Raw genomic sequence first — 18,021 nt, 5'->3', positions numbered from 1 at the left:
GTAGCTAGGGGACCCGAACTGCACACAATATTCCAAATTTGACTTCACCAATGTACTCAATAGTCTGATTTATGAAAGTTGGTCAGTATTAAGGAAAATACTGGAATCGTAGAGGTAGCAGAGTCTATAAACAATAGAATTGAGCCAAATTATTGTGGACTTGTGAAGAACAAATTATCTTTGATAAATCTGATGAAGATTTATAAAGCTGCAACTAGCAGAAGTGATGAGGGGCAGCTGAAAAGTGGTTTCAGACTTTCAGAAGTTCCATGGATAAAATAATCCATGAATGCAATGCTTAGAGTATGAGGTGATGTGTTGAGGTGCATCGGTTAATAAACAGGAGACAGTGCAGGACTTTTACAATGCAGCAATAAGTGGCTCGTTTCCCTAATGAGAGGCTGATACAAGTAGGATACCCAAGGCATTGGTGCTGCTCACAATCTGTATCCATGATCTGAATGAAGGATCCAAGTATGGGATGATTCAAAGATGTATGGCAAGTTGTGAGGAAGATGCAGAGAGGCAGGTCAGGGGAGGTGGGGAATAAAGATAGTAGGGCTTTGGGCAAGGAATAGCAAGTGGAATGTAAGATGGGAAAAATTCAAACCATCCACTTTCATAGGGGAAAAATGGGAAAGAAGGGTATTTTGCAAATGATAGGATTGAAAGGGTGGCTGATGGCTCCTTGTGTCTCTGTATTTTGGCAAGCACTTATGTTGGCCTTTATTTGAAGAGGAACCAAGTATGAGAGTAAAGCCTTTTCCTGAGATCATACACAGGATATCATAAGTGAAACTTAATATCCTCTTCTTCACCAAAAGTGTCCCATGACTGGTATTCAATCTCTGTGCAAGAAAACCAAAACCAAGGTGAAGAACCAAACCTTACAGTGCTGATATCCTGTAGTGTTTGGAGGTGTTGGTGAAGGAAAGAACTTCGGCTTTAGAGGATTGTAATTGAAGAATTGATGGAAGAAAACTGATATAGTGAATGCCAAGGAAGTTTGATTTTTAAGATAATAGGGAATTGAGGATTTGATCAGAAGATAACATTTCTTTCTATTCCTTGTTGAGTTATGTCCATGACAAAAAAAAAGATGGAACTGGCACAAACTGGCAATGGATTGGGTCCTGATTCGGATATAAATCTGTTTGAATGGGCACAGATCTCAATGGCCAAGTGAAGGGCTTTAGATTTGGGCAGGGATTCCTTTCAGATCATCAACTGTTCACCTTTGCTGTTTATGGATCCCCTGGAATATGCTGCTTTATCTTAATGTGATTAACTTTGTAATTGTGCAGTAATTCAATGGGACTTTGATTAACAGAACAGTTGTATTTTCTTGTTGTAGCCTTTACTCAGCCTTATCTTCCTCCTCAATGTTTTTCCTTGCAGTCTAATTTGCTGAAGCGGAAACTGGATGAACATTTGTAAGTAGTAAAAAAAAAATTCATATTTGTGGCCTTGTACTCTTAGACAATAAAATCTGAAAGCATACTTCTGCTAAACTAATGTCACAAATGTCTTCAACTAAAACCATTGTAATAAATATTTTACATCTTAATTTTTCAAACTTTTGCTCCTTGTGACCTTAACTGTTCCTCTGGCATTTGAGAACTGTAGGCCATGGTACTGCCTGACCACAGCATTTAGCTGTATCCCTTCAGTTGTGTGAATATTCATGAAGCTTTTTGAAGGAAGGAATGAGGTCAAAGAATACTCCCGAAAAACAGTTGAACAGAGACGCACTTCTGCAGTCAGACCAGTTTCTCCAAAAGTGCAATGCCAGGGTCCAAGTTGTCTTCATTATCCTTGTGGAAAACTATCTATGCTTACGTATGCTAATTCCTGTAGAGAGAAATGGTGCTGTTTTTGCAGAATATAAACTTCTACATACTGCTGTGAAATCCTGGTACAGTAACGGTTAGCAAAACACTTTACACTAGTGACCAGAAGATCAAGGTTTGATTAGCACCGGAGTTTGGACATTCTCCCTGTTTCTGGATTTCCACCAGGTGCTCTGGTTTCCCTCACGTTCAAAAGACATAGGCTTAGTCAGGTAATTGGTCACATGTGTAAATGGGTGGCTTGTTGGGCAGAAGTTACTGTGCTGTATCTCTAAATAAAACAAATCAGTTGACTTATCTGGCGAACATTCAGATCATACTGATGAGAATCCTGATAAAATGAATTTTGCCTGTTTCCTCAACTGGAAAAAGAGATTATTGCTCCCTGAGTGAAGTTCTTTCGTGTTGCAGGGAAAGACTACACGAAGCCCACACTGAACTGCAGAAAAAACGAGAATATATCGATGACCTCGAGCCCACGGTTGACAGCTACAGTAAGTGCTCAGATCTGCTCATCATTTGTACTTATGAAACCCCTTGGCACAATAAGGCAATGTAATTCAACTACACGGTTCTACCTGTGGACTTTATAGAACAGTAATATAAGAAGCATTTTGCACCAACGGAGGCCCAACTGAGATATTTAGGTGTGTGAGTAGTGAATCAAGTTTTGCTTTGAAAAAGTTAATTGAGCTTTAAAGAAAAGGGACTTCCCTTCCTCCACCATCAACTTTGCTCTCAAACGCATCTCCTCCATTTCACGCCCATCTGCTCTCACTCCATCCTCCTGCCACCCCACTAGGAATAGGGTTCCCCTTGTCCCCACCAGCCTCTGGGTCCAACATATAATTCTCCGTAACTTCCGCCACCTCCAACGGGATCCCACCACCAAGCACATCTTTCCCTCCCCCCCCCTCACTTTCTGTAGGGATCGCTCCCTACGTGACTCCCTTGTCCATTCGTCGTCCCCCCCATCCCTTCCCACCGATCTCCCTCCTGGAACTTATCCTTGTAAACGGAACAAGTGCTACACATACCCTTACACTTCCTCCCTCACCACCACTCAGGGCCCCAGACAGTCCTTCCAGGTGAAGCGACACTTCACCTGTGAGTCGGCTGGGGTAATATACTGCGTCCGGTGCTCCCGATGTGGCCTTTATATTGGCGAGACCCAACGCAAACTGGGAGATCGTTACGCTGAACACCTATGCTCTGTCCGCCAGAGAAAGCAGGATCTTCCAGTGGCCACACATTTTAATTCCACGTCCCATTCCCATTCTGATATGTCTATCCACGGCCTCCTGTACTGTAAAGATGAAGCCACACTCAGGTTGGAGGAACAACACCTTATATTCCGTCTGGGTAGTCTCCAACCTGATGGCATGAACATTGACTTCTCAAACTTCCGCTAATGCCCCACCTCCCCCTCGTACCCCATCCGTTATTTATTTATATACACACATTCTTTTTCTCTCTCTCCTTTTTCTCCCCCATTGCCCATCCTCTGTTTTCCCCCCTCCCCCTTTTCTTTCTCCCTAGGCCTCCTATCCCATGACCCTCTCATATCCCTTCTGCCAATCAACTGTCCAGCTCTTGGCTCCATCCCTCCCCCTCCTGTCTTCTGCTATCATTTCAGATCTCCCCCTCCCACTTTCAAATCTCTTACTAGCTCTTCTTTCAGTTAGTCCTGACGAAGGGTCTCGGCTCGAAACGTGGACTGTCCCTCTTCCTAGAGATGCTGCCTGGCCTGCTGCGTTCACCAGCAATTTTGATATGTGAGCTAATTCATGGCAGGTTTCAATTTCTCACTGCCGGAAACGGTTCACCTTTTGCCTGCCCCTGAGTCTGTATCACTCTCAAAAGCCTAAACTATGCATTTCAATCTGCGTGTGATTATTTTGTTATATTGATTATTAACAGAATAATAGCCAGTCAGAATCATGGACTTCAGCTATCACTCAAAATTAAACATGCTGTGCAGGTATCTTTGGAGAGTAGCAAGAGGAGAACACCAAGCAGGGATCAGCAATAAATGACATCTGTGGTCTGTCATGATGACCACATCCATGAATGAATTGAATAAAGATATTTCTCTTTAGCCCAATACACTCTTTGCGGTGCAGGGAAGAAAAAAATTACAAAAAGTGGGAAGCAAAGTAAAAAGGAGAACTGAAAGTAAAAAAGGAGCATAAGAAATAAAAGTGTACCTGAAAATATCCCACGAATGGGGAAAGGGCACACGAAGAGGGGCTGATAAAAGATCGAAAAACAAATCTTACTTACCAAGAAAGCTGATGTGGAATTGCTTAAGGTTTGGAAAGCGCTGCTGGAGAAGTGGAGAACTGTAGGCTTAAATGGTGCTGAAGAATTGGCAGGAAGTGGGGGGGGGGGGGTGGAGCTGAATTGTTAGCTGCATTGAGGAACTTGGCCAGGTGATCATCTTCCGTGCTGTGGTTATTCTATGTTCAGCCAGTAGAATTTCACCTGTGGTCAGCTCCTGAGCTTCAGACTCTTGATGTATTTGTGCCTTGAATGCCTAGTTGATTCTTTTCCATCTATAGCAGCCCGTAAGATTGATGAGCTGCAAGAGGTCTTAAAGAAGAAAGATGAAGACATGAAGGCTATGGAGGAGCGCTACAAGAAGTACCTGGAGAAGGCACGGACGGTAAGTGTCCCAACTACTGCTATATATTGTTATCCTCCTGTCCCATGATCCTCTCGTATCCCCTTTTGCCTATCACCTGTCCAGCTCTCGGCTCTATCCCTCCCCCTCCTGTCTTCTCCTATCATTTTGCATCTCCCCCTCCCCCTCCAGCTTTCAAATCCCTTACTCACTCTTCCTTCAGTTAGTCCTGACGAAGGGTCTCGGCCTGAAACGTCGACTGTACCTCTTCCTATAGATGCTGCTTGGCCTGCTGCGTTCACCAGCAACTTTGATGTGTGTTGCTTGAATTTCCAGCATCTGCAGAATTCCTGCTGTTTGCTATATATTGTCCCTCAGTTCATACTAAGGTAAAAAAAGTAGTTATGTTGTGGCTCAAAAATAGATCTGCGATTTTACAAAATACCTCAGTAACTTTTAAATATCTGTTTGGTTCATAGCTTTAAGTTAAAGCTGCTTAACATATAATTGAAGCCAGGATACAATGAGAAAAGGATAATTGGAAAGGGTCTCGGGTCTTAGTTTCCAAACCATTTTGTATAGATTCAGGTTATCCAGGGAAAGGAGGGTGCACTGTAATTCTAAATGAAAGGTAATTCTAACCCTTTGAGCAGAGAACAGATTGACCATCTGATCCCATTTTTATTTTCCCAGGTTATTCAGACTCTTGATCCTAAACAAACTCCAGCAACTGCTCCTGAAGTACAAGCCTTGAAGAATCAGCTCCATGAAAAGGAGGTTAAGATTCAGTTGTTAGAGGTATGGCTTTTGTGCAACCATGTTTGAGGAGCTGAGGGTATTTAACACAGAGATACGGTATTACAGTGGCTTTAAGAGGGACTACACTGACAGTTTAAGGACTGTCCACACTGGATTACCAGGATGCAGAGGAAATGACGGTATTGTCAAAAGGAACAGCTTCATATCTGACAAGGGTTAATTATAATCCATAAGGCACCAGAGTAGAATTAGACCTTTCAGGCCATCGAGTCCGCTCCATCATTTCATAATGACTGATTTATTATCCTTTTCAATCTTGTTTTCCTGCCTTCTCCCATAACCTTTGACGTCCTATCAGGAACCCATCAGCCTCCACTTGAGGGTCTGCAGGTTGAAAGTTATTTTCAAAGCCTGATGGGTTGAGTGAATGACCCTGTCAAGAGTGAGACCTTCATTCAGACAGTCAGTGGGAGACAAGCAGCAATTGTGCAAAAGAACAAAGGCTATCATAGTGGGAGGTTCCAATTAATATTAGTTGAGGTAGTGTAAAAGGTGCAAATGGCACAATTCTAAATTGGTTTTGAGTAGCTAATATGTCATCATCCCAAGGCGGGAGGGAGCTGGAGCTGGGTAGAGTCAGGGAGTAGTAGTTGCAATTCATTAAGGTTGAGCAAAAAATCTGGAAGTTTTACATAAATAATAAAAGGTGAGTTTTACTACTCAGAGTAAATTAGTAGAAGTGAATTAGAAATGGAAATTGAATGCATTGTAAAAGTGAAATTAGCCTTACAGTAAAGAAAACTTTCCCTTAAAGAAAACAGGTGGGTTGCATGTCTAGAGATCTGTGAATCACAGGGTGTGTGGAAGGTGAGGCAGGGCAAATCTGAGAAACGTGTCCAATACTGAGAGCTTAATGTGCCCAAAAGCCTGGAAGAATGTAGAGGTGAAATGATGAAAGTTAAGAGTGGGAATAAGAGAATAACAGCGAATAAAGCAAAAAAAGATCCAAAGTTAGATATAGGTAGGGAAAATGCAAGCTGGCTTTTTCCACTGAGGTTGGGTGAAACTAGAACTAGAGGATAAGAGTGAAATGTGAAATATTTAAGGAGAAGCCGAAGGGCAACGTTTTCACTCAAATGATGGTGAGAGTGTGGAACAAGCTGCTGGCAGAAGTGGTGGATGTGGGTTCAGTTGCTACATTTAAGAGGTTTGGATTCATACATGGACGGGAGGGGTATGGAGGACTCTGGTCTGGATGTGGTTTGTTGGAACTAGGCAGAATGACAGTTCAGCAGAAATCAGATGGGCCAAAGGCCCTGTTTCTGTGCTGTATACTCTGACTCTATAATATCTTATAATAGCATGAAGAGCAGGAAGATATCAAAGGAGTAAAGGAAGCCTATGGGAATATAAAATGTCTTGTGTGGTGCAGAGAATGATTACATCTTATTATCTCAGCTCTCATTAAACTGGGTGACCCCTGCCACTAATTCGTATTCAATATGACCATGGCTGATCTGCCAGTTCCCTGTGAATCCTTCAGACATCCAGTTCCTTTGTAATGGCCTCAAAGACCCAGCTTCGGGGCAGTGGGAAGCCATTATCGATGTTTCAGGTTAAAACCCTGCATTGTTATGTTACTGTTATGTTCTAATGTGGGGAAGTTTGAGGTCATGCAATTCAATAAAAGAAATCAGTGAGTAGGTTACTATTGAAATGGAGAGCAACTGCAAATGAGTGAAGTTCAGAGGGATGCAGATCCAACAATCGGCTGAAGGTTAGTGCAATGCTTTAGAGCGCCAGCAACCCTGGTTCAATTCCTGCTGCTGTCTGTAAGGAGTTTGTGCGTTCTGCCCATGACCTTGTGGGTTTCCTGCAAGTCCTTCCAGTTTTCTCTCACATTCCAAAGACGTACAGGTTAGGCTTGGTGAGTTGTGGACATGTATGTCGACACCAGAAGCATGGCTGCCCAGCACATCCTCAGACTATGTTGGTCATTGATGCAAACAGCACCTTTCGCTGTATGTTTTGATGTACGTGTGACATCATAATGATGTCGAGGTCCTCATCGATGTTGGTGATGGAACACGTGACAAATAAAACCAATATTATCTTTAAATATGATGACCTTTATTACAAAGGGTTGGAGTTTAAGAATTGAAAGGTTTCGCTCCAGTTGTACAGGATGTTGCTAAGGCTACGCTTGGAATATTGCAGAGTCCTGGTCCCCAAACTTTTTTTAATAAAAAAAAAGGAATAGTATCATAGGAAACCTACAGCACAATACAGGCCCTTCGGCCCACAAAGCTGTGCCGAATATGTCCTTACCTTAGAACTACCAAGGCTTACCCATAGCCTTCTATTTGTCTAAGCTCCATGTATCCATCAGGAGCCTCTTAAAAGACCCTATCATTTCCGCCTCCACCACCAGCAGCCCATTCCACGCACTCACCACTCTCTCCGTAAAAAAAAAAATTGCCCCTGACATCTCCTCTGTACCTACTTCCAAACACCTTAAAAGTATGCCCTCTCGTGCTATCATTGGAGGAAGCCCAAAGGAGAATTGCCTTCTAGTTCCTAAGCTGAAAGGATTGTCCCTAACAAAGGGGTTAGATAGGTTGGTTCTGTATTTTTTGGATTTTCTGAAAATGAATGGTGACTAATTCAAACACAAGATCCCTAGGAGGTTTAATAGGAAGTCTTAGGGATGGGTTGAAGGGTCTTGGCCTGAAATGTCACCTGTTCATTCCCCTTCATAGATGCTGCCTGCCCTGCTGAGTTCCTCCAAAATTGTATGTGTGTGTTCCTGTAAATCTCCAGCAACTGCAGAATCTCTTGAGCAGCAGAACTTTGGGTGACTAGAGGTGGGCCAGAAGAGTGTAGATATACTCAGATTTAGAGCTCACAAAGCCATGGAGGTGGATATCGGCAACTGAGGCAGGCTGCATGTCTCAGTGTGATATTCAAATGACTTTCTGTTCCTTGTTAGAACGATTTTGAAAAAAACAAATCCCAAAGAGATCAAGAGGAGAAATTGATCATCAGTGCGTGGTACAACATGGTAAGTACACAGTTCCTCTGACAGTGTGGGATGTCTTAATGTTCTTTCCCTGAAGATCTGTAAGATTATCGAGGTTCTCAACCATCATTCATATAGTGCCTTGTTACCTCAAAGAAATATCTCCATGGGTTTATACTTGCTTTAAGGCATGAAGTGAATTAACAAGTGAATGTGAAACACCAGAACAGAGGAATTAAAGAAAATACTCATGTAAATGTGACCAATACAGCAAATGTGATTTTAAAATAAATACTGTTTTGAAGGACATTAAATCTGAATTCTAGCTAACTCCTGCATTCTTGCTTCAGGTGTAAACCTTGGGCCACTCAGCATTACCCCAGTGGGTGGGAGTAGTTGTTGACCCAAGTTGGTCAAAAATAATTCCAATTTTACTATGCACTTGGCTTGGCCAGAGAGCCTTTCTCTGGTGTCTGAGTACAGTGCGTAATCCTTAGACACTTGTAAAAATAATCTGTAAAGCAAAGCTGCTTTCAAAAATAATGAAATGTCAAAAAATTAACTATAAAGAGCAGTCACCATCATGATTATGTGCTGTGTTGTATAACATAAGCGGTCATGGTCTATCTATCCATGCGCTTGATTGTTCACAGAAGTGGTTTGCCATTGCCCTCTTCTGGGCAGTGTCTTTACAAGACGCGTGATCCCAGCTATTATCGATATTCTTCAGATATTGCCTGCTCGCATCATTGGTTGCATAATCAGAACTCGTGATATGCACTAGCCACTTCGCATGACCACCCACCACCTGCTGCCATGGCTTTACGGGGGTGGGGAGGAAACTAAACCTTACCCAAGAGTGACCTTCAGGCTAGCAGGGGGAAGGAGTCCCTCGCGCCTCCTCTGGTAGAGACACATTTCCACCCCGCCTCCTGTATAAAGAGCAGTAAATAGGGGAAAAACCTAGATTACATCAATATTTGGTGTGACCAGCCTTTTTCTTTAAAACTTCATCAATTGTCTTGGGTACACTGACATGTAGTTTTATAGGAAAATGGGCTCGTAAGTTGTTCCAAGGATCTTGAGGAACTTGTCACTGTTCTTCTGCAGACGTCAGCTATCTCACTTGCTTCTGTCTCTCCAGGTAATCCCAGACAGCCTCAAAGATAGTTCTTCATGTTCTTGGCTGTATGTTTGGGGTCATTGTCCTGCTGCAGAACGAAGTTAGGACCAATTGGACCCAACTGACAGTATCGCGTGATATGCTTTAACTTCAGCTAGCAGCTTAATATAGGGGCTGATGGCCCCCGGCCCAGCCAAATTTAAGAAATTTCATTTGGGTGGACGCTGCGCGATGTGTCCCCTGTTACAAATCAGTACCATGAAATAACAAACAGTACACAATATGCGATTAAATGACTAGGCTTTATAATTCTTACTTTGACTAAATGGTTAGTAAAGAAGCGAAAAAAGAAAAAAAAAAAGGGGCCCAATCTTATGAAACAGTATGTTGCGCAATGATGGAGCTCACTGATAAGGTCATTCATCCACCATCGACCTCCTCCGGTCGTCACTGCCCTTCGGACCCTCACTCCAAGTCCACCCTGTCCGGCAGTCTACCAGCTCTCTCCATTCGTGTCTCAGACATCTCACCTCTCCTGGAACTTCTCCCGCAAATTGATGATGCTACCTCCCTGAAATGAGTTTTTGCAGAGTGGGTTGTCTGGTGTCTTCTCCCTTCATCTCTCCCCGGCAGAAAGACTGCGAAAATCTCTCTTCCAGCTCACAAGAAAGAACAACAGCATTCCAAACCCCATTATCTCTAGTCATAACCCAAACATTGCTGCTACAGTGAAACCCTACAGCATGTTACATCAGCATTGAGGATTCCATTAATTCTGACCAGATCACAACACTCCATTTGCAGAAACCACAGGAAGCCTCCACCGTGCTTTAGTGTTGGCTGCAGACACCCATCCTTGTCAGTGTGATATATCTCTCATCCGCTGTACTCAGTTTCCATGGTTGAACATTGCATTTCTAGTCCCCAACCTTGCCTGTTTCTTTGTGCTTCTTCAGAAGAGCTTGAACAGCAACATTTTGAAATCTTCTGTATGCCGCGAAGTTTCTGCCTGGGAGAGACCTTGCTGATGTACGCTGATTACCTTGTGTCATGTTGTTATGCTCACTCTTGCCATGGTGTAAGAATGGATGATTTGAGGGTTAAACTGTCATATTTGCTACACCCTCACTTTTTAATTTGGTTGTCCTTTGCCCAGCTTGATTCTTTCTACACTCGTTTCTGTTTCAGTTAATCAGTTTAGTTCATTCAACTCATGTCATCGGTCATTAGCATCTGTTTGTTATCTTTATTTAAACATGCACCGAGCTATCTATATACCTACAAAGTCATCAAGTTTTTATTTGAAAAGTGGTCTGTTACTTAATATGTTACTTTTTTAACAAAATACAAAAAAAATCCCTGTTAATTTTAATTTCTTGGAAAATGAATGTTTCCAAATTTAAAATGTGCTCTTTTGTACTGGCATACTAATGCAGAAGACAAAATATAAACATCTAAAGCAAAATTTATATAAAATATCTAGGGTACCTAAGACTTCTGCACGGTACTGCAGGTTGATTTTTCTTCCTTTCTTTCTTGTTGCGTAGTTAGAGCAGTGGGTTTGCCAGGCAGGATAATGTAACGCTGCTCTTGCGAGATGTGGGAAGGCAGAAAGACTGTCAGTGTCTGTGGTGCCTGCACCCACAAGAAGGACGTCCAGCTGCAGTTTCTTTCAGACTTTCATACTGTGTTAAGGAGTTAGTGCTGAAGCTACGTGAACTCCGGATCATTCAGGAGGCTGAGGAGTTGCTTACAAGGAGGTAGTTACACCCAAGGAGCAAAGCACAGATAGCTGAATGACTGTCTGAAGGGGGAAAGTGTGTTGGCTGCCAGTGCAGAGAACCCCTGTGGCTGTTCTCCTCAACAACAGGTTTGGTTACTTTAGGTCAACACTTTGGGTACCGTTGAGGGAGATCTCAACGTAGGAGAGGGAACCTACGTAGCAGAGGAAAGCCACAGCAGTAGCCATGAGTATGGCTTTGTGGGTCAAAATGGAAAGGGTAGAAGAGGCAAACTGCAGTGTTAGGGATTCATTTGTTAGAGGAATAGAAAAGGAGGTTATGTGCGTGAGAACAATATTCCCGGATGGTATATTGCCTGCCAGGTACCAGGGTCAGAGATATCTTGAATCGAATCCACAGCATTCTTGAGTGGGAGAGTGAGCAGCCAGAGGTTGTGGTCCACGTTGGTACCAATGACACGGGTAGGAAGGGTGAGAAGATCCTGCAAACTTCAGCAAGCTAAGACCATAAGAGGTGCTAAGTTAAAGGACAGGACCTCCAGGATTGTGATCTCAGGATTGCTACTCAAGCCACGTGCTAGTGAGGACAGAAATAGGAAGATCGTACAGTTTAAGACATGGCGCAGGAGGGAAAGCTTCAGATTTTTGGATCAATGGGCTCTCTTACAGGGAAGCTTGAACCTGTACAGAAGGGATATTTTGCACCTGAACTGGAGGGGGACTAATATTCTAGTGGGAAGGTTTGCTGGTGTTGTATGGGGTTGAGGGGTTTAAACTAGAGTTTCAGTGGAATGGGAACCAGAGTGTCACAGTAGATAGTAGAGTGGTTGTGGGGAAAGATGTTGTTAAGCCTACATACAAAGTCAGGAATTGAAAGGTGGAACTAATGTTCTGAGCTGTGTATATTTCAGTGCAAGGTGTATTGTAGGAAAAGTATTTGAGTTTAGGGTGTGGATCAGCATGTGGAATTACGGCAATGTAGCCATTAGTGAGATTTGGTTACAGGAGCATAACTTGACAGCTCAATGTTCTGATGTTCCATTGTTTTAGATGTGAAAGAATAATCAGAGAAAATACTCAAACAGAACAGACTGGAGAGATCATCTTCTTAGGCTACAGTATATGGATGGAACTGAGGAATAAGAAAGGGATGACCACATTATTGTAGACTACCTGACAGCCAGCAGAATTTAGAGGAGTAACTTTGTAAGAGAGGTTACAGACTGTTGCAAGAAACATAAGGTTGTGATAGTAGGTGATTTTAGCTTTCCACATGTTGTCTGGGACTCCCATACTGTAAAAGGTCTGGATGGGGCAATGTTTGTCAAATATGATCAGGAGAGTTTCCTCCAAAGTTTCCTTTTAAGTATTTGGATAGACTGATTAGTGATTGTAAACATGGCTTTGTGTGTGGCTTCATGTCTAACCAATCCTATAAAGTTTTTTAAGGAAGTTACCTGGAAAGTTGATGAAGGCAAAGCAGTGGATGTTGTCTACATCCTTTGGAAAGGATGAAAAATTGGTCTGGAAGATTCAGTCACTCGGCAAAGAAGATGAGGAAGTAAACTGGATTAGATAGTGACTTTGTGGGAGAAGCTGGCATGTGGTAGTAGATGGTTGCCTTCCTGAATGGAGGCCTGTGCCCAGTGGAGTGCCGAAGGGATTGGTGCTGAATCCACTCTTGTTGGTCATCTGTGTCGACAATCTGAATAATAATGGAAAATGGATCAGCTAATTTATGAATAACACCAAGACTGGGGGTGTAGTGGAAGAAGATTATCAAAGCTTGCAGCAGGATCTCAACCAGTTGAAAAAAAGGCAGATGGAATTTAATGCAGACAAGTCTGAGGTGTTGCACTTAGGGAGAACAAACCAGGGTGGAAATTAAACAGTGAGCAGTAGGGCACTGAGGAGTGTGGTAGAACAGAGGGATCTGGGAACACAGATCCATGATTTCTCGAAAGTGGTGCACAGGTAGATAGGCTCATAAAGAAAGCTTTTGTGACAGTGGCCTTCATAACTCAAAGTATTGAGTACATGATTTGGCATGTTATGTTGAAGTTGGTAAAGTCCAATTTAGAGTATTGTTTCCAGTTTTGGTCACCTACCTCAGGAAAGACGTAAGTAAGATTGAAAGAGTGCAGAGAAGAATTACAAAGATGTTGCTAGGACTTGAGGATCTGAGTTATAGAAAAGGTTGAAAAGGTTAGGACTTTATTCAATAGAGCTTAGGAGAATGAGGAGAGATTTGATAGAGGTATGCAAAATTATGAGGGGTATAGATAGAGTAAATGCAAGCTGACATTTTTCCACTGAGGTTGTGAGAGTAGAACTTGAAATCAAGGGTTGAAGATGAAAGGTGAAATGTTTAAGGCGAACATGAGGGGAAATTTCACTCAGAGGGTGGTGAGAGTGTGGAAGGAGCTGCCTGTGGAAGTAGTGGATGTAGGTTCAGTTTCAGCATTTAAGAGAAATTTAAGGCTATAGTCCGAGTGCAGGTCGATGGGACTGGGCAGATTACTAGTACAGCACAGACTAGATGGGCCAAAGGGCCTGTTTCTGAGCTGTTATTTTTTATGACTCTGTGGCTCTATGAATCTGCTCCATCATTCAAACATGGCTGATTTATTATCCCTCTCAACTGGATCCTCCTGCTTTCTCCCCATAATCTTTGATTCCCTTACTAATTAAGAACCAATCAATTTCCACTTTAAATGACTTGGCCCCCACAGGGTCACCACCCCCTGCCAAAGGAAATTTCTCTTCAACTTAATTCTAAAGGGATGTCCTTTTATTCTGAGGCTGCACCCTCTGAATAGTACCAACAAGCTGGAAAAGTCTTCAAATGTGCCTCTCATCTAGAGGTCACACGTCGACACTTCGTTCAGTGGAATAGCAGCCTGGAAATTGTACTCTGATCTTGAAAGTTTAGTTTTAACTTGTAGCCTTCTGAGGCAGAGATGGAATTTATAATTAATCCATTTCTTCAAAATGTTGTCTCTCAGCCCAGGAGTGGGTGGGATGGGCATGTGGTCAGATTTGTGTGTTACTCATATCCGGTATGCATCGTGCTCTCTGCTAAAAATGTGTGCGCAGTTTTTTCTCTGTTCTTTTACCGATAGACCGATGAAGAAACATTACAATGCAGTTTATTCTTCCTCATTCTTCTGCAGGGAATTGCTCTCCACCAGAAGGTAACAGATGAGCGGTCTCGAGGTCCTGGACAATCACAGTCATTCTTGGCTCAGCAAAGACAAGCCACTAATGCACGCCGGGTTTACCCAAAGCGGCTGCAGCAGTCCATCCCGCGATAAGTGTGAAAAGTAACTGCAGTACTCCGCTCAACCTCAGTCCAAAACCTGACTATTCTGTTCCAAGACATTAATGAGTTTATCATTTTCACACCCCACCCACACCCTTACAAGCTTCTCAACTGACCTGCTGGGGTGTTTTTATGGTTTGCTCTGCCACTACAATCAGTGAAGGGTTGGGGGTAGAATCATGGTGATTTGTCTGGGGGGGAGTAAATCAAAAGTGATATTGTGCAGATGCTGAACTTCTGAAATAAAGACAATGTGTCAGAAGTGCTCAGAAATTTCAGGGAGCATCTGTCGACGTGAGTGCTTCATTCATCAGGTAGGCATGTTTGTCAGATCTGATAATGGACTGGCAGGTCCATTATTTCCCCATCATTGTCTTTTCTCCCTTTACTAATGATCCTCAGAGACTCTGACCATTTCTCACTCCCCACTGATCACCACAACATCTACCCATTCGAACCAAGTTTGACGGGAAGCTGTAGGGAGTTGATTGCAAACAGGTGCTGGCCATTGTGAGTTTGCCTTTCAGATAAGACTAAGTTGCATAATACATTAAGTCCTTCAGCAATTTCTGCTTTCGTTCTAAGATCCATACTTCATATTAAAATGGAGAGAGTGTGTGAGTTCCATTGGTAACACTTCAAGTGCAGTTATATATCTGAGTAGTAGCAACAGGCAGTTTAGAAAGATGAGTAGAACCAGCTCAGAAACATGAGTAGCATCATCTTAGCCTGGAATACATGCACTTTACTGATAATGGTACCTGGTAAGTTTTAACAAAGCGTGTGAAACTGGAGGAATTCGCCCAGGTTTTCGCTGCTGTGGAATATGCTCTCCCCTTAAATTTTTTCTCTTCACGTACTGCTGAAGAAACTCTTTTTAATGATTCTCTTGTCCTTCTGGATAAGTAGTGGATCTAATTTTACTGTTTTTTTTCTGGCTAATTGATATTTATGTGTTTCTTGTTGCTATAAGGGGGTGAACTGTCAAACTGAACAGAAACCATAATGGAGGACAACTTCTAAGAAAAACTTTAGTTTCAATTTAAATATTTTGTAACATGCATCTGTATTGAGCAGCGGCACTAGGGATGTATTATGGAGTCTAGAATCTTCACTTGTTAATTTAAATAAAGATTTTGTCCTTTATATGTCTACATAGCTGGCTGTCTGATTAATTTCTTAATAATTTGCACTGGAGTAATTGATGTCAGATACTGAAACCTAATGCAGAAAGTGAATCACTTTTAACATAACAAGCCCATTGATTTGGAATTAAAAAGAAAAGCCCACCCGAGTGTTTAAAGTGTCACACGTCAGCATATGGAAATATAGTCACTGATATCTGTTCAGCTTATAGAGTTGGAGAGTTTTCAAGGGAACATGCCTGATCACCAAGCTGTGTGGACTGGCTTCAGACGGCTGTGGGTTTACCAGCTGTTGCCCTGTGGAATGGCTTTAGACAGAGCCGACTGATTCGCAGCTCTGGCTGCATTAGAGAGAATTGTTGTCCTGTAGAGTGGCTTTAGTCAGAGCTGGTGGTTTACCATCAATGGCCATATGGAGTGGCTTTGCGCAGGGTTGAGGGTTCACCAGTTGTGCAGTGTGGAGTGGCGTTAAACAGAGCTGAGGGTTTACAATCTGTGGCCATATGGAGTGGCTTAGACTGAATCAATGACTTACCAACTGTGACCATGTGGAGTGGCTTTACACCAACCTGATTGCCAGCATTGACAATGTACATTGGATTTGGACAGAGCTGAGTGTTAACCAGCTGTGGCTGTGTGGATTTGTTTGAGACAGAACTGAGTTCACCAGCTGTGGTGATGTGGAGCAGCTTTACACAACACTTGACGCTTTAGAAGGAGCTGAGGGTTTATCAGCTCCAGCAAGTGGAATGGCTTTAAACAGAGCTGACAATTTACTAGCTGTGGCTGTGTGGAATAGCTTTTGATAGAGCTGCGAGTTTACCAGCTGTGGCCGTGTGGAGTGGTTTTAGACAGTGCTCACCAGATTTGGCCATTTTGAATGGTGCAAGTCAGAGATGAGGTTTTAATGGCTTTGCTCTAGTGGAGAGGTTTCACAAGAACTGAGGATTTACCAGTTGTGGTCATATAAATTTACAGTAGACAGAGCTGAGGAGTCAGCAACTCTGGCCGTTTGGACAGAGCTGATGGTTTACCAGCCATGGGCATGCTGAGTGGCTTTAGACTAGCTGAGTGTTTACCAGCTGTGGCGTATGAATTGTCTTTAGACAGAGCTGATGGGTTACCAGCTTTGACTGTGGAGTGGCTTTGGACACAGCTGACAGTTTACTACCTGTGGCCATGCAGAGTGTCCTTGGACAGAGGAGTCAGTTTAATGGCTGTGGCCATGTGGAGTGTCTTTAGAGAAAGCTGAGGTTTTACCAGCTGTAACTGTATGGAGTGGCTTCAGACAAAACTTGAGGGTTTACCAGTTAAGGCCTGTAGATTACTGTTAGACAGAGCTGATGATTTACCAGCTGTGACCGTGTGCACTTGTGTAAACAGAGCTGAGTGTTTACAGGCTGTGACCATGTGGAGTTTGTTTAGATAGAGCTGAGGTGACTGTTTACCATCTGTGGAGGAGTAGAGTGGTGTTAGAAAGCTGAGGTTTTACCAGATGTGACCGAGTAGAATGATTTTTGCATAGTGCTCATTGTAGATGTGTGAAGTGGTTTTGGACAGATCTGAGGGTTTACCAGCTGTGGTCATTTGGAGTTGCTTTGGAATGAGCAGAGCTGTGGCCGTGTAGAGCGGCATTAGAATAGCTGAGGCTTTTCCAGCAAAACCGCAAAGAGTGAGTACAGGACTAAAGGTGTTATATTTGAATGGACGCAGTATATGAAATAAGGTAGATGTATGATGTGGCCATCACTGAACTTCGGCTGAAAGAAGACCTGGGCTGCAAGACCTGAACGTCCAAGAGTGCGCATTGTATTGAAAGGTTAGGAGTGGCTCTGTTGGTAAAAAATGAAATCACATTATTAGAAAGAGATGACAGGATTGGAAGGTGTAGAATCATTGTGAGTAGAGCTAAGTAAGCAGAGCAGGGGTAAAAAGACACTGATGTGAGTTGTGAATAGCAGTGAAGATGTGGCCTACAAATATCAATGCATGTCAAAAGGGCAATGTTACAACATTCATGAGGGATTTCACGATGCAGGTAAATCTGGAAAATCTCGTTGGTGCTGTATCCCAAACGGGGGAATTTCTAGAATGCCTGCAACATGGCCTTCTAGAACAGTTTGTGGTTTAGGTCACTAGGGGATCAGGTATTCTGGATTGGGTGGTGTGCAATGAATCGGAACAGTAGAGAGCTTACAGTAAAGGAACCCACAGGGGCCAGTGATCATAATATGACAGAATTCACCCTGCAGTTGAGAAGTCAGGTGCATCAGTATTGCAGTGGAGTAAAGGGAATTAAAAGAGGCATGAGTGGGGAGATGTCCAAAACTGATTGGAAAGGAACACTAGCAGAAATGACTGTAGAGCAGCAGTGGCTGGAATTTCTGGGAGCAATTCATAAGATCCAGGATAGATACATCCCACAGAAGAAGTATTCTA

The 18,021-nt window shown here is 42.9% G+C and overlaps 1 protein-coding gene across 2 annotated transcripts in view; it reads left to right on the top strand.

Moving 5' to 3' along the window:
• Positions 1-15,642, top strand: part of LOC134339447 (protein Hook homolog 3-like) — a 99,854-nt gene extending 84,212 nt beyond the window's left edge. Inside the window, exons 17-22 of one of the 2 annotated variants that reach the window (XM_063035966.1) lie at positions 1,399-1,433; positions 2,262-2,344; positions 4,415-4,515; positions 5,167-5,271; positions 8,222-8,293; positions 14,289-15,642. In XM_063035966.1, the coding sequence (XP_062892036.1) occupies positions 1,399-1,433; positions 2,262-2,344; positions 4,415-4,515; positions 5,167-5,271; positions 8,222-8,293; positions 14,289-14,429 (537 nt within the window). In that variant the 3' untranslated portion in view covers positions 14,430-15,642. Of the gene's footprint in view, positions 1-1,398; positions 1,434-2,261; positions 2,345-4,411; positions 4,516-5,166; positions 5,272-8,221; positions 8,294-14,288 lie in introns of both variants that reach the window. The other variant, XM_063035965.1, reaches the window with a different exon arrangement.
• The last annotated feature ends 2,379 nt before the right edge of the window (positions 15,643-18,021 follow it).

Source organism: Mobula hypostoma, chromosome 29 (genome assembly GCF_963921235.1).
Source record: "Mobula hypostoma chromosome 29, sMobHyp1.1, whole genome shotgun sequence".
Classification (NCBI taxonomy): Eukaryota; Metazoa; Chordata; class Chondrichthyes; order Myliobatiformes; family Myliobatidae; genus Mobula; species Mobula hypostoma.
Note: the sequence above shows the minus strand (reverse complement) of the source record. Positions and strands in the feature narration are given on the sequence as shown.